Source organism: Acomys minous (genome assembly GCF_964271855.1).
Source record: "Acomys minous genome assembly, chromosome: 16".
NCBI classification, from domain to species: Eukaryota; Metazoa; Chordata; class Mammalia; order Rodentia; family Muridae; genus Acomys; species Acomys minous.
This window is the reverse complement of record NC_140498.1, coordinates 86489973-86506471: the sequence shown is the minus strand read 5'-3', so window position 1 is coordinate 86506471 and position 16499 is coordinate 86489973. Positions and strand designations below refer to the sequence as shown.

Here is a 16499-nt window from a genome sequence, read left to right as displayed (position 1 = left end):
CCACACTCGAGAGCCCCTGGCGTACCTTCCGGTCAGCGCAGCCGCAGTAACAAGCGGCGGAAGCTAGGCCGGAAGTACGTCGCTTCGTTTCACCCGCCTCTTCCGGCTCACTTCCGCCCACTCCACCCAGGCTCGTTCACAGGAAACGCTGGGCTTTGGCTGGGTTCTGCTTCTCTGAATCGAATACCGACAGCGCCAAAATGCCGGTAAGATTTCGAGCTCCGAGGGCGGGGGCGAGCGGGGCGGAGGCTTGAGGACAGGCGGCAGGCCCAGGCTAGAAGGCCGGGGAGAGAGACGAAACCTCCGCCCTGCTCTCTAGCCGTTTGCCTCCGGCCACGGCTCCCTTCCTCGCCCCGCTGCTTTCTCCCTAGTCCGGTAGTGTTCCTGATCCTACTCTAGTGTCTCAAAGCTAAGAACTAAGGCTTTTAATTTTATTTTTAAAGCTAGGGTCCGCTTCTCCTTTTTTTTCTCCCCCTTGTCACTTCCACTTCCTCCTCCGCCTCAGGGAGTGGGTCTGCCTGCTGCTAATCGCCTGTCAGACTTCACTTCCATGACAGACCCCCTCTGAGATAAATCCCTACTCCCAGATCACCGAAGCGCTGGTTTCTAGGAGTTTCCTTTTTCGTGTGCATTTGAGTGGGAGGAAATGAATGGTCGTCTGGTAGACCTTAACATCTGACCGCCAGTCTCCATCACGGGTTCCGTTTTGTAGATTAGTTAAAGGATGCTTGAATGAAGTCCACATTGGAACAAGTGTCACTGAAGTGTCAAGCCGGTACTGTTAACAGCAGCGACTAAGGCCCACTCAAGGAGCTTACATCTTAACCGGTAGACAATAACCGTGTAAATATAAACAGGAAGTAGTTTCAGATCTTAACAAATGCCATGAAGACAGTAGATGGATGACAACAATAGCCTCCTATGGTGGCACTTGTCTCTCATCCTCACACTTGGAGGCAGAGGGAGGAGGATTGCAAGTTTCAGGCTCAAGCGGACTATGTAGTGAGTTCTAGGCCAACTTGGGCTACATAGCTATAAAGCTTATGTCCAAATAAAAGGGGGAGGGATAGGGAAGGCTGGGGAAAGTGCTTGTTATACAAGAAGTGGGGGCGGCGTAGCAGCACCTGTTTATGATCCCAGCCCTGGGGAGGCAAAATCTCAGGGCCCATTGGCCAGCCAGTCTAGCCAAATATCAGCACCTGTTCTGGGTTCACTAAGAAACACTGCCACAAAAAAATAGTCGGGTCTGAGTGTGTAAGGTGTTTAGTGCACAAGCGTGCGGACCTGAGTTTGGATACCTAGCACTTGGTTGAGTAAACAAACATTCAAGGAGGCAGTTCCTGTCTGTAATTCCAGACCTGAGAAGATATAGAGATCCCTGAGGCTCCATGCCTCAAAAGTAAACGTGGAAAGCACGTAAGAATGAGATGGCTCCAAGTTTAAGAGCACTGGCTGCTCTTCCAGAGATAGTGAGCTTAATTCCCAGCAATCACATGGTGGCTCACAACCATCTGTAATGGAATCTGATGGTCCTTTTCTGGTGTGCATGAAAACAGAGCACTGGTATACATAAATAAATAAATCTTTTTTTTTTTTAAGGAAGAGAGAAAAAGACTGGGGGGGGGGGGGAGCAGGGGGGGGGGACAGGGCGGTGCTGAAGAGATCGCTTAGAGATCCTGAGTTCAGTTCTCAGCAACCACAAGGTGGTTCACACCATCTAGAATGACATCTGGTGCCCTCTGCTGGCCGGCAGGGGTACATGCAGGCACACAATAAATTTTTTAAAGAAATATTTACAGTCACTCATTCTGTGTTGCACAGAAAAAGGCGCTGAGCAATCATTGGATGAACGTTCTGTTCACAGGAGACAATAGAAAACAAACCTAGGAACCAGCATATGAAGTTGCTCATCAATGCGATGTTCCCTCTCCTGCAGCTCATACCTGCTCACCAGCAGTTAGTGTATCTAACTCATTTTACAAGTTTAGAAACAGGCTAGTGGGAATTGGGGTAGAGCTTAGTCGGGAGAGGACTTGCCTAGCTGCCTGGAGCCCTAGGTTTGATCACTAGTAACTGTGGTTATCCAGACTTGTCATCCCAGGCAGGAGGATAAGAGGTTCAAAGTCGCCAGGCGGTGGTGGCGCACACTTTTAATCCCAGCACCTGAGAGGCAGGGGCAGGAGGATCTCTGAGTTTGAGGCCAGCCTGGTCTACAGAAGTGAGTTCCAGGACAGCCAGGGCTGTTACACAGAAAAACCCTGTCTCAGAAAACTTAAAAAAGAAAGAAAGAGGGGGGAAAAAAAAGAAAGAAGTTCAGCCGGGCGTGGTGGCGCACGCCTTTAATCCCAGCACTCGGGAAGCAGAGGCAGGTGGATCACTGTGAGTTCGAGGCCAGCCTGGTCTACAAAGTGAGTCCAAGACAGCCAAGGCTACACAGAGAGACCCTGTCTCGAAAAACCAAAAAAAAAAAAAAAAAAAAGTTCAAAGTCACCCTTACCTACATAGCAAGTGAGAGGCCAGCCTGGGCTACATGACACCCTGTGGGGGTTGGAGGGGATGACTCGGGGTAGAATCATGCTGTTTTGATTGGAGGCAGGACGGCAGGAAGTTGTAGCTTTCAAAACTAGGGCTTGGGTCCTGGCTAGCTGGAGGGTGGGAAGGCTGTTCTGTGTGGTCTCTAGTGGGAAGTTCCTGCCAGCTGCTTGCTTCAGGCCACTGAACGCAAAACTGGAGGAAGCACATCCCTCCACACCACATTCCTAGCTAAGGACATACTCCCAGGAGGCAGAGGCAGGCAGATGTCCATGAACTTGAGGTCAGCTTGGTGAGACCCTGTGGCAGAAAGGGCAGGTGCCGGGGTGCACTTCAGTTGGTGAAGTGCTTGCCACTCAGGCACGCAGACTTGAGTTCCATGCCAGACTCCACAAAAGTAGCCAGCCGTGGTGGAGCGTCCGTCCCTCTGAACCTACTGCTAGGGAGGCAGAGACAGGAGGGGCTCTGGGGCTTCCCGCCGGCCAGCTAACCAGCTGGTGAGCTTCAGGTTCAGTGTGAGCCCCTGCCTCGGATGTAAAGGCGGGGAAGCAATTGAAGTCAGCGATTGAAGTCACCGGACGCTGACTTCTGACCTCTGCAGATGTGCACCCAGATTCATAAAGACACACACAAAATAGTAATAGAAAAAGAACCCTGTCTTTAAAAACATGTGTGTTTTATACACATGCATACATACACATACATACATACACACACATACACATCTATATTCTCAGATACATGAGAATGAGGACACACAATAGATCAGGCCAGCCTGGTCTACAGAGTAAGTTCCAGGACAGCCAAGGCTACATGTGAGAGCCTGTCTTGAAAAATCAAAACAAAAAGAAGATAGACAATAGTAAAATGTAATTTTAAAAAATGGTGTGGTGGGGACTAACTGCCTTTGTTTTGTGTGTCCAGTTTAGTTTGGGACAGTGGCTGTGCTTAACATCCAGCTCACAAGATGTCTCAGAATCTACTGGTTGCTTTTGTTTGTTTGTTTTTTGTTTTTGTTTTTCAAGATAGGGTCTCTCTGTGTAGCCTTGGGCGTCCTGGACTTGCTTTGTAGACCAGGCTGGCCTCGAGTTCACAGTGATCCACCTGCCTCTGCTTCCCGAGTGCTGGGATTAAAGGCGTGTGTCGCCACGCCCGGCTCAGTTTGTTTTCTTGAGTCAGGAGCTGGCTCCCCATTGCTGCCAGCCCTCTCCTCCCAGAGCTGGTCTGGAGTGTTATCCTTAGGAGGACTGGCCTTGTCCCCTGGTGACACTTGTTCTCTCTGCTCCCTTGCGTGCCGCTGCAGGCTTACCATTCCTCTCTCATGGACCCGGACACCAAGCTCATCGGCAACATGGCACTGTTGCCCATCAGAAGTCAGTTCAAAGGACCCGCACCTCGAGAGAGTAAGTCTCAGCATTCTTTTGTTTGTGTTCAAAGCGCCCAGCAGACCCGAGAGCAGGGGAGAGCTTGGCTTGGGTGGTTTTCACTCTGCTGCGTGCTTTACAGCTGTCAGCAGCACAGCCACCACCTCCTGTACGCCACAGGAAACTGCATTCTCACGTCTTAACTCCTCCGGGATGTTTGGGTGCACTGAAAGAGGAAATGTGTTTTATTCCGGCCACAGTCCCCACAGTCACTGTCAGTCATTTCAGACTGAGGGGCAGGTCCCCAGCCTTCTTCTGTCCTCATGCTGGAAAAACATAAGCAACAGAAAGCATTATGTGGGCGTGGTGCTGTACCCCGGAAGCCTAGATAGGAGGCGGCTGCAGCCTAAGCAACAGTGAAACCCATCTCCAAAAGCAGAAGGAAAATGACCCTTTCCCCACAGAGCTATCACTTCTTTTGTCAACTTAAAAAGTCACTTGCTTTTGATTATGAGTGATGCTTGTGCGTGAGGATCCTCGTGTGCACAGAATTGGGGTGAGAAGGTGGTGATAGACCACCTCTGCTTTTTACATGAGGCCCGGGGAGCCGAACTCAGGCGGTTGAGTGTTCTCTGCGAGTGCTTTTCCCCCCTGAGCCGTCTCCATAACCTTTCATCAATTTCTTACCAAACCCCAGTGTGTGAGGAGAAAAATCTCCCTCTGAGCGCCTGATGGGCCTGGAGGTCAAACCAAGCTAGCCTCAACTCGTGGTGATCCTCCTGCCTGCTTCCCCAGCGTTGGGATAACAGGCATGTGCTGCAGGCCTGTTCTTCAATCTGTTTTGTTTGGGTTTCTTATGTCTCTACCTCCCTTCCAACACCCCAACACTAGGGAAGAGAGAAAGAGTGTTGGTGGGGAGACGGGGCGATATTCTCTTTAGCTGCTTCCTGCTGGTTAGGGTCAGGGTCTTGGGGCAAGTCCAGGCTTCGTTTCAGGATATCTCCAACTTCTTCTCATCAAACTGCAACAGCAGCAGCGGAGGGGAGCAGCAGCAGTGGAGGGGAGCTGCAACAGCAACAGAGGGGAGCAGCAGCAGCAACAGAGGGGAGCAGCAGCAGCAACAGAGGGGAGCAGCAGCAGCAGAGGGGAGCAGCAGCAGCAACAGAGGGGAGCAGCAGCAGCAACAGAGGGGAGCAGCAGCAGCAGAGGGGAGCAGCAGCAGCAACAGAGGGGAGCAGCAGCAACAGAGGGGAGCAGCAGCAGCAGCAGAGGGGAGCAGCAGCAGCAACAGAGGGGAGCAGCAGCAACAGAGGGGAGCAGCAGCAGCAACAGAGGGGAGCAGCAACAGAGGGGAGCAGCAGCAGCAGCAGAGGGGAGCAGCAGCAGCAACAGAGGGGAGCAGCAGCAACCTTCTTCCACTCTCTTGGCTCTGGCACTTATTCCTTCTTCAGAGTCTTCAGAATTAAACTGGCAAAGATCACGCCCCTCTCAGAGTCCAGACAAGGCAAATAGTCTGCTGCTGTGCACAGTCTAACGCAGCTGCACACCCTATGCCTGGGATTAAAACAGAAACATGTTTACATAATAGAACTGAGGGGGTTTTTGTTGGTGGTGGTAGTTTTTCAAGACAGAGTTTCTCTGTGTAATGACCCTGGCTGTCCTGGGCTCACTTTGTAGACCAGGCTGGCCTGAAACACACAGAGATCCACCTGTGTCTGCCTCCCTGAGTGTTAGGATTAAAAGTGTGCACTGCACCTGGCTATAACTGAGGGGTTTTGTTGTTGTTGTTGTTGGTTTTTCAAGACAGGGTTTCTCTGTGTTATCTTGGCTGTTCTGGATTTGCTTTGTATACCAGGCTGGCCTCAAACTCACAGTGATCCACCTGCCTCTACCTCCCTAGTGCTGGGATTAAAGGCGTGCTCCATCATGCACAGCTCTATAACTGAGTTTTTAAAGGCACCCACACTTGCACTACGATGTGCCCCGACACTTTCAATCTTAGCTCTCCCATGTGCTTTGAAGCACTGTTTATTTCTATTCTTGCTTTTGTTTCTCTGAATTTTTGTTTCTTTGCTTTCTTAGTGGTTTGTTTTTGTTGTTTGCTTGTTTTTTTAACTTGTTTGTTTTTCATAGTGGTGGCTTGTTTTCTTTCTTTCTTTCTTTCTTTCTTTCTTTCTTTCTTTCTTTCTTTCTTTCTTTCTTTCTTAAAACCAAAAAAACCAGCTGATTTAAGGAAACCACTCAGACTCTTGCCCAGTCCCAACCTCTGCCCATCTCTGTGAATTTCTCTGTGGTCAGAGCGGCCATTTGAAGCTGTGAAGCTTCACGTAGCATTTTACACTTCTTCTGCGGGCGGAGTTGAAAATGGGAAGAATGGCTGTATGTCCTCTTGTCCTTTCACCTGCGTTCTGTCCTTGCGTGTCACCTGAGGCTACTGTTTCTGGTCTCCTTTGTGGCTGTTACACTGTACCCACTTACACCTGCTTACACGAGTGTAGGATCCTGGTGTGGGGAGAACATGCGCTCCCCTTTGAGTTTGGACCACCTTGGTTACTGTCTACTTTGCAAGTCCACCCACTTTCCTGCACATTCCACGATCTCATTTCCCTTTCCGGCTGAATGAGACTCCATTTTATATGTGACTGTGTCTTGTCCGTTCATCTGTTGAGGGACAACTAGCTGGGCTCCATGTCTTTGCTGTCATAAAGTAGCAGTGAACGCATCTGTAACTATGTCTGTCAGGACAGGAGTCCTCTGAGGAGATGCCCAGGAGTAAATAGCTGCATCATATGGTAACTCTGTTTTTAATTATTGAGGAACCTCCAAACTAATGACCATGTTAATTTGACTTTGACTATTAGTGAAGAGGCTTCCCCTGTCCCTGCATGCTCAAATCTATTCATTTCTATTTTGTGTGTGACTGTTTGCCAGGATCTGTATGTGCCATATTGGTGCTTGGTGTCCACAGAGGCCAAAGAGGGCGTTGGCTCCCCTAGAACTGGAGTTAAAGGTGGTGAGAGCCACCATGTGAGTGCGAGGAACCGAACCCAGGTCCTCTGTAGAGCAGCCAGTGCTCTCAACTGCTGAGCCCACGACTTTGTTTTTGTTTTTGAAAAATTTATTTATCATATATCTATGTGTGTGTGTGATAACGTATATACATACTCACTCAGAGAGCTTCTAGAAGAGCAGACAGTGCTCTTAACCACTGAGTCATCTCCCCAGCCCTGGTTTTTTGTTGTTGTTGGTTGGTTGGTTGTGTTTTGAGTTTGGGTTTTGTTGTTGTTGTTTTGGTTTTTCGAGACAGGGTTTATCTATGTTATCTTTGCTTTCCTGGACTCACTCTGTAGACCAGGCTGGCCTCGAACTGACAGCCATCTGCCTGCATCTGCCTCCCAAGTACTGGGATTAAAGGTGTGCACCGCCACACCCGGCCCCTGTTGTTTTTTAAAGACAGCTCTTACTATGTAACCATGGCTTAATGGGGTAAGGTACTGACTCGTAGCAGTTTAAATTTGTGTGTCCCTGAGGTCAAGGGTGTTAAGCCCTTTTAAAATAGTTCGGCCATTTGTGTTTCTTATTTTGAAAAGTGTCTGTTCATTGGTCCATTTATTGATTGGTATTCGTGTGTGTGTGTGTGTGTGTGTGTGTGTGTGTGTCTGTGTGTGTGTGTGTGTGTGTCTGTGTGTGTGTGTGTCTGTGTGTGTGTGTATGTGTGTGTCTGTGTGTCTGTGTCTGTGTCTGTGTGTGTGTGTGTGTGTGTGTGTGTGTGTTTGAAGACAGTTTCTCTGTGTACTCCTAGCTGTTGTGGAACACGTTCTGTAGACCAGGCTGGCCCTGGAACTCAGAGATGCACTTGCCTCTTGAGTGCTGACATTAAAGACATGCACCACCACCAGTTCTTTGTAAAATATTTTGATTATTTGTATGTTTTTTTTTTTCTGTGTGACCTTGGCTGTCCTGGAACTCATTCTGTAGACTATGCTGGCCTTGAACTATCTGTCTTTTTCTTCCAAATGCTAGGATTAAGGGCATGCATATTTAAAGTTAGCATGCCCAGCTGTATTTTGATTTTTTTTTTTTTGAAATTTTGGTTTGTTTGTTTTTTGAGACAGGGTTTCTCTGTGTAGCCTTGGCTGTCCTGGACTGGCTTTGTAGACCAGGCTGGCCTCGAACTCACAGCGATCCTCCTGCCTCTGCCTCCCGAGTGCTGGGATTAAAGGCGTGCGCCACCACCGCCTGGCTTTGATCTCAGTTTTGTTTCCCAGTCTGGTCTGAGAATTTTGGGGTTACACACATTTATTAGCTGTTTGTTTGTTGTTGTTTGTGAAATGCTCATGCTGCCCTCAGCTGCACTCTAGCCGCATTTGATTTCTGAGGCCCTTTTTCATTATCCGGAAGCCCCTTCTCAAACAGTGACACGTCTTGAGATATTCCGCCAACAGTGTCGTTTCTGCTGTTGCGGACTCCACACCCTGACCCTGCAATGTCTGGCCTGAGCTCCTTTCTCGGTTTCCAAGACCACAGTGACAATTCCCACCTGTGTCCCTTTCCCTTGCCCTTCCTCTGCCAGACGATTTGACTTGACTTCCTCTTAAATGAATTTGTTCTCAACACGGGTTGAAACATAAGCAAACTCAGTCGATTTGGCGAGTCACCAGTTTTTACTTGATTCTGAGAAAAAGGAACAGATGGAAAAAGAGAGCCGAGGAGAACAGCAATACTAAAAAGTTACAGCCCAGAGAAAAACAAGGTTGGCGTTGGCGGACAAGCCCTGTGTCACATGGTTATAGAAAACATATTGCACCGGAAGACGAAGCCGAACCAGGATGGAGAAAACTCCAACCACCTCCACAATCCTTGACTCCTCAGGGAAGAAGGAAGCCTGAGGAACTGAGCAGAGGAGTGGCTGCTCCTCTTCCCGGAGGGGCCGGAAACTGTGGGAATGCGTGCCTGCTGGGCGCTGAGTGTCTTAGCACAGATGAGCTGGATTCCGGGGCAGAAGGACGGCCCTGTGATAAAGCCTGTGTGAGGCCCTGGCTTCAAGCTATGCTCCAGTCCCCACTCCACGGCTGTCTCCTCTCAGATGCCCGTGCCCGGGAGAAGTTTCCTTTTCTTGGGAGCAGAATGCAGAGAACAGGAGGCTAGCGTTGGGATCCCTCAGCAGAGCAGCCAGCTAGGGTGTGACGGAGTTGTCCAGGGCTGTGGCCTCAGGGCTGCTCTGCGTTGCACAACGTGAGAACCATGGCAGCCCAGGGCAAGAGGCTTTGGTGTCGCTGTTGCAGCCAGCTGCTATAGATCAAACCCAGAAAGAGAGCCTGACCTTTCAACATGAAAAAGAGAGACGAGCAGCTTGCCAAAGGCATTGTGTAACGAGATCTGCGCTGTCACAGGGTGCTTCTGGCTTCCCTCGGTTTGTGGCCACTTAGAACACACTGTATTTAAGCCTCAGTTTTTGTAAAAAAAAAAAAAAAAGAAAGAAAGAAAGAAAGAAAAGAAAAAAAGAAGAAAGGTATCTGAACCCCAGATGTTCCCCTAATATTGCAGCATGTGGGTTCAAATAAAATTCTACTGAATACTTTTTTTAAAAGATTTATTATATATTGTGCTCTGCCTGCATGTACACCTGTACACCAGAAGAGGGCACCAGACCTCATTATAGATTATTATGAGCCATGTGGTTGCTGGGAATTGAACCCAGGACCTCTGGAAGAGCTGCCAGTGCTCTTAACCCCTGAGCCATCTCTCCAGCCCTACTGAGTACTTCTTTACTCTTCAGAACACTTTGTCAAACTTTGCTGAGTTGAAGCAATGGTTCAGTGACTAGGAGTACTTCCTGCTTTTCCAGAGGTCAGAGGTCAGTTCCCAGCACCCACATTGGCCTCACAGCCACCTGTGACTCCAGCTGCAAGGGATCTGATGTCCTCTTCTGACCCCTGTGGGCATGTGCACACATGTGGCATACACACAGACACACATGCGTGGGTTTTTTTTAAAGGAAGAAGCTAGCCTGTGTCTCAGTTCATTTCTGTAAATGCGATGATATTTTGTTTTTTGTTTTGACAGGGGTTCTCTGTGTAGCCTTGACTATCCGGGGCTCGCTTTGTAGACCAGGCTAGCCTGGAACTGACAGCAATCCACCTGACAGCAATCTCAAGTGCTGGGATTAAGAGTGTGCGCCACCACCCCCAGCCTACATTGATGTCTTAAATGGACTCTGAATAGCAGTAATAGTTTCTTCTGAGTAATAGGACTCTTTTTTTAATTGATTGAATTTATTTTTTAATGAACACATGATTTTTAAAGAGTTAGTACAACTAAAAATAAACCATTCCTTTTTTAGAAATAGTTTTGAAAACTATTTTAGTAGCCCTAATTTTTTTTTTAAGATTTATTTTGTACTTATTTGTATTTCTGTTTGTTTGTTTTTTTTGTGTGCTTGAGACAGGGTTTCTCTGTGTGTCCCTGGCTGTCCTGGAACTCGCAGAGATCCATTTGTCTCTTTCTGCTGAGTACTGTGACTAAAACTGTTCCACCACTGCCCAGCACTTACATAAATGCACCATGTGCTGCCTGCTGCCCTCCCCTTGGAGGCCAGAGAGGTGTCAGACCCCAGGTTCTCTGCAAGAGCTGCCAGTGCTCCTAAGAGCAGCAGCGCAGTCTCCGCAGCGCCGCCATGTTTTACTTTATGCAGTCGTGTGATAGTTACCCTGGAGACCTGTCCTCCCAGCGCTGGGTGTGCGGTTTGCCTTCGGTAACGGGCTCTGCCTTCCTTTGTTTCCTCTTTAGCAAAAGACACAGATATTGTGGATGAAGCCATCTATTACTTCAAGGCCAACGTCTTCTTCAAGAACTATGAAATCAAGGTAATTTCCAGGAATTCTTTCCTTTTTCTTTTTCTTTTTCTTCTTCTCTTCCTCCTCCTCCTCCTCCTCCTCCTCCTCCTCCTCCTTCTTCAAGATTATTCATTGTAGGCTGGGCAGTGGTGGCACACAGCTTTAATCCCAGCACTCGGGAGGCAGACCTCTTGAGTTGGAGGCCAGCCTGGTCTACAAAGCCAGTCCAGAATAGCCAAGGCTACACAGAGTCTCCTGTCTCAATGCCCCCCCAAAATAATAGTAAAAATAAAAACAATACCCTCCCTCCCCGACTCTCAAATCAAACCTGAAGTGTTCTAGAGTCCTAAAGTACAGACTGGATTTTGGGGTGTTTCAGACTCGGGGTGCTTACCAGTGGAGTCTGTACAGATATTCCTAAGTACAGAGCACTCCAATGTCTGTAACACTTCTGGCCCCAAGAGTTTCAGGGCACTGCTGTGTGGTGGACCTGGGCGGGAGGGAGGGAGAGAGGGAAAAGTGAATGCCTGGTCCTTCCTGGGACCGCTTCCTCCCTCCCCCTCCCTTGAGGAGGGTGCTCACGGGGAGAGAAGAGGGCCTTGCTGCACAAAACCAACCTCTCCTGGCTTCTGTGGCAAGCCAGGCACAAAGATGGGCGAGGAAGGCTCGTGACAGTGTTGAGTGAGCCATGTGCCTTCGTCCTCTGTGCTCAACTCTGAGATACCAGGATACTACAGGACACGGACTCTAACCAGCGCTGAGCAGCGTTTCTGTAACTAACAGCTAGCCTGTTCTGTGTTGGTGAGAGTGTGACAGGGACAAAGTCGATAGCCAGAGGCTGGAGGACTGTCCACGAATTAGAGGGCAGGCAGGGGTGTGGAACAGAGACCCTATCTCAGAGTGTGGAGGCATGCGTACCTTTTTTCTGAGTGTAGGTCTAAGACTGGGCCTGGAGTACAGGCCACTTGTGATCAGTAGTCATCCACCGTCTTTAGACTCTGCTTTGGACCCATAGTGCTCTCCAGAACTTGTCACATGTGAAGTGACCTCTTCCACTGCCAAGGAAGGGATGTGCCTGTTCTCAGAGACACTCAAGGGAAAAGGGTTTTTAAAAATGAGCCCCTCTGTGGTCACCCCAGCTGTTTTCCACCTTACACGGACGCGAGGAAGGGGCTGTTGGCCAGGGCAGCTACTCAGCTGGTTTGGAGTAAGCAAGCACCCTGTGGTTGCCAGCAGGTAACTGAGGCAGAGACACTCTGAGATGTCCATCTCACATGGCCATTTTGTTGTTTTCTTTTGCCTTGCAGAATGAAGCAGACAGGACCTTGATCTACATCACGCTCTACATTTCTGAGTGTCTGAAGAAACTCCAAAAGGTAACGAGACGTGGCTCTTCACACAACAGAGATAGATTATCCCCAGCAGCTACTGGGGTCTGCCAAGACCGGAGGACAGGCTAAAGGTCTCTCTGCTGCAGGTCTCTGAACCCACGGGGGACTGTCATGAAGGCAGAGAGCTATGAGGTGTTGTATGTGTGGAGACCAGAGTCTCCTTTATCCCCTGACAACAGTTGAACATTTCGTCAGGTGTTAGTGTCTCCCCACATAAAGGCCACCATCCTCATACATTCCAAAGAGCTGATTTTGAAATGTCTTCCAGTTCATCACTGCCTCAGAATTCAACTAGAAAGATCTTACTGTAGGTCCCCATGTGGTGGTGCACGCCTTTAGCCCCACCATTTGGGAGGCAGAGGCAGACAGATCTCTGTGAGTTCAAGGCCAGCCAGGTCTACAAAGTGAGTTCTGGACAGCCAAGGCTACACAGAGAAACCCTGTCTTGAGTTGGAGGGCAGGGAGACAGCCAAGGCTATGTAGTAAGACTCCGTGTCAAAAATATTATTGTGTGCATGTATGAAGAGAAATGTGTGCCTTCGTGGCAGGTTTGGTGTTCAGTGTTTAATTACTGGATGCCATTGCAGTAGTTTCTCTCTGGTCTGATCCCTTGAAGCAGTGTTTGAACAGGGCTGCAAGCTCAGCCACTGCAGTAGGGCACTTGCAAAACCCCGTTCCACTTCCGACAGCTGCCTGCCCTGAAAGGGTGCACTTTGGAAATTACTCTTTCTTTCTTATTAACTGTGTCCTTTGATTTTAGTGTAATTCCAAGAGCCAAGGCGAGAAGGAAATGTACACACTGGGAATCACGAACTTCCCCATTCCTGGAGAGCCTGGCTTTCCCCTCAATGCCATTTATGCCAAACCTGCGAACAAACAGGAGGATGGTGAGAACAGGACTGTACTCATGAGCATGCGTGCCTGCTTGCGTGTGTGTGTGTGTGTGTGTGTGTGTGTGTGTGTGTGTGTGTCCTTCCAATACGTCTATGTGTTTTGTGGAGTTTTTTTGTTTTTGTTTTTGTTTTTGTTTTGTTTTTTGTTTTGGGGGGTTTTTTTGGTGTTGGTTTGTGGGTTTTTTGTTTTTTAGACATGGTCTTTCTCTGTCGTCCAGGCTGGTCTTGGACTCATGATCCTCCTGCCTCAGCCCCATTAGCATTCGTGGAGGCAGAGGCCGATGTCAGGCCTTTGGTCATCCTCCACATTGCGTGTCCAGGCTCTGTCACTGAACCTGGAGCTCACTGACTGAGCAAGTCTAACTGGCCAGCTTGGAAGGCTGGGCTTACAGGCCAGCCACTGTGCTGGGGCTGCCTTCATGTGCGTGCTGGAGGGTCGAGCTTTGGCCCTCGTGCACAGCTCTTTCTCCCCGTGCCACTTACGTGGTGCTCAGATGGATGATGCGGTGCTTAGCACACGCCTGTTGTCTGGCTTTCACAAGAGAGCTTGCGAGCAAGTGTAACATGCAGATACTGTTGAACCAAAATGAATGCACTTAGAAAACCATTCTGGCCAGGCATGGTGGCGCACGCCTTTAATCCCAGCACTTGGGAGGCAGAGGCAGGCAGATTGATGTGAGTTCAAGGCCAGCCTGGTCCACAAAGCGAGTCTACACAGCCAAGGCTACACAGAGAAACCCTGTATCGATAAACAAACAAACAAAAAAAGCATTCTGAGTCCGTTGGGAAAGGCTTGCTGCCAAGCCTGCCGGCCTGAGTTTTGAGCCCTGGGACCCACATGGTGGGAGGAAAGAAATAGCGCGTGCACACACACACACACACACACACACACACACACACACACACACACATTAAATAAATATGAAAGCAAACCTGTCTGGGCTGTCCTTTCTTTTTCTAGGCTGTCTGAGTGTACACAGACACTTGCCAGTGTGCAAGCAGGGCCGGCTTTAGCAGAGCTCCTCCTCACATACGGATTTCTGTGTGTTTCAGAAGTGATGCGGGCGTACCTACAGCAGCTCAGGCAAGAGACCGGACTGAGGCTCTGTGAGAAAGTTTTTGACCCTCAGAATGATAAGCCCAGCAAGGTGAGGTGCCCTCCTCCCCTCCTCTGCCTGTTTAATTGGCGCCGAGCCCTTTGCCAAAAGCCTTCACTTCTGCCTGGCCTGGAAGATTCGGCTAGTCAGAGTTCACTGCCCCCCACACTCAGTCACAGATTCTAGCCGTGAGCAAGTGTATATGTGGGATGTGTTCCCGTGCGATAGCCACAGATCCACAGTCTGTAGGTGTTGGCCCCTTCTGTATATGCCATGGTATTTGTATATGACCTGTGTGCAGCCTCTGTGGGCTCTGAAATGCCCCCAGTTACCCACACCCAGAGTGCACTGTGAATGCCACGTCAGTGGCGGCTCCATTGCAGAGAGCAGGCACAGCAGCAGTCTCTGTGTGTGTTCAGTGCATGGCAGGGCCCCTGGGTGGTGGGGTTGGAGCAGTGGGCCATGCTAGGCCTGAACTGGCTGTGTAGCCACCTCCTGCCTCCGGCTTCAGTTCTGCAGCCCACGGGTATTTACTGTTCATCATGTGTCTGCTTCACACACCTTCCTCCTGGGTGCATGCAAGCCTCACTCCCACGGAGAGCCAGACAAACACATGTACCTGCTCTGCTGGGGTCGCCTTTGAGTTTAATAAGACACCAGGCTGTTTAGACACCATTGTTTGTCATACAGCAGCTGGAATGCTGGCCTGCCCTTGAGGGTGCTTTGCGCTCTGACCATGAGCATCTGCTCTGTCTTGTGCCTTTGACAGTGGTGGACTTGCTTTGTCAAGAGACAGTTCATGAACAAGAGTCTTTCGGGGCCTGGCCAGTGAGCGGAGCCTTGGCAGCCACAGCCTGCAGAGCCACGAGCAGCATCGCAGCGAGGTGCACACAGTCCTTTGTATCTGGTCATAGCGTGTCATGAAGAGAGGAGAGAGCCTGTCTTTGCCGGAAAAGCTCTTGATCAAGAATGTGGGGGGTGGGTGTTGGGGGGTTTTAATTTTCGGCAATTTGAAGCTGGTACCTAAGATGTAATAAGTGTCATTCCTTATGTTAGACATTGAATTAAAACATTTTTGAGATAAAGCTTACACAACACTGCATCTTTCTTTCTTCCTTTTTTTTTTTGAGAGAGAGAGAGAGAGTTCTCTGTTTAGCCTTGGCTGTCCTGGACTCACTTTGTAGACCAGGCTGGCCTCGAACTCACAGTGATCCACCTGCCTCTGCCTCCCAAGTGCTGGGATTAAAGGCGTGCGCCACGACGGCCAGCTTGTTTTGTTTCTTCAAGACAGGGTTTCTCCATGTAGCTCTGTCATCCTGGTATTACTTTGTAGACCAGGCTGGCCTTGAACTCCACTTTTGCCATGGCTGGGACTGGGGATGTGACCCTGTGGCCGACTGCTCCCCTGACATGAACTAGCAGTGAAAGAAGCCAGACTCAAAGGCTGCACTGTCCACTCGAGGACTCAATTATATGAAGCATCTAGAAGAAGCAAGTCTATGAAGAGAGAGAGCAGATTAGCCTATAAGTTGGGGGCCAATAAGATTCGGAGCAAAGGAAGAAAGGCACTGCTAAAGGCACATCCTCTGGGGGTGACGAAAGCATTGTGAAACTGTATGTACATCCTGACGAACACCAAACTGTTCATTATTTGAAACGATGTGATGGATGGAGCCTGGCACCGTCCTGGACACCTGCAATTGAAGAGCAGGGAGTCAAGGCACGAGAATATGGGGTTTAAGGCCCTTTTAGCAGACACAATGAATTACAAGTGTTTCCAAGTCATCTCCCCACCCCCACCCCATTTCTCATGTAAGTGGAATCAAACAACAGTTAAACCTTTCATACGTGGCTTCTTTCAGTTAGCACAGCATTCGTCCATGGTGTTGCGACCTTGCATAGTTTATTCCTTTTTATGGCTGAGTAATATTCCATTTTGGTACAGATCATTTGTATGTTTATTCATTCCTCATCCAGAGGACATTTGTGTTGTGTCTGTTTTGGAGCTCTGACTAAACAGTGTTGCTAAGAGCACTCATGTGCACATTTTTAATGTGGACACAAGTTTTCATTCCTCTTGCTTGTTATATCCCTCAGAGTGGAACCTCTGAGTCACATGGGAACTGTGTTTAGCTTTCTGAGAAGGCCTGAGTGTTTTTTTTCCCACAGTTCTACATTCCCACAGTGACATGTGAGAACTCTGTTTTTCCCCACACTCAACGGCACTTGCTCATCTTCGCTCTCCCAGTGGCTGGGACTCATCTTCCTTCCTTCTTTCCTTCCTTTTTTTTGGGGAGCGGGGCGGGAGAGGGTGGAGGAGTTTCAAGGTTTTCTCCATGTTGAAGAAACACAGAGTTTCTCTGTGTGGCACTAAGCTCTCTGTAGA

At 49.2% G+C, this 16499-nt stretch overlaps 1 protein-coding gene across 1 annotated transcript; it reads left to right on the top strand.

Moving 5' to 3' along the window:
• The first annotated feature begins 58 nt into the window (after positions 1–58).
• Positions 59–15208, top strand: ARPC3 (actin related protein 2/3 complex subunit 3). The gene is made up of 7 exons (XM_084762750.1): positions 59–206; positions 3836–3935; positions 10686–10762; positions 12040–12108; positions 12884–13010; positions 14070–14164; positions 14883–15208. The coding sequence occupies exons 1-7, from the start codon at positions 201–203 to the stop codon at positions 14943–14945; spliced, it is 537 nt and encodes a 178-aa protein (XP_084618876.1). The 5' UTR covers positions 59–200; the 3' UTR covers positions 14946–15208.
• The last annotated feature ends 1291 nt before the right edge of the window (positions 15209–16499 follow it).

Excerpts from the sequence above, each read along its gene's own strand:
- ARPC3 (XM_084762750.1), top strand. Across the intron at positions 3,936-10,685 it reads AGGACCCGCACCTCGAGAGA|CAAAAGACACAGATATTGTG; the intron begins GTAAGTCTCAGC and ends TTTCCTCTTTAG. Across the intron at positions 10,763-12,039 it reads TCAAGAACTATGAAATCAAG|AATGAAGCAGACAGGACCTT; the intron begins GTAATTTCCAGG and ends TTTGCCTTGCAG.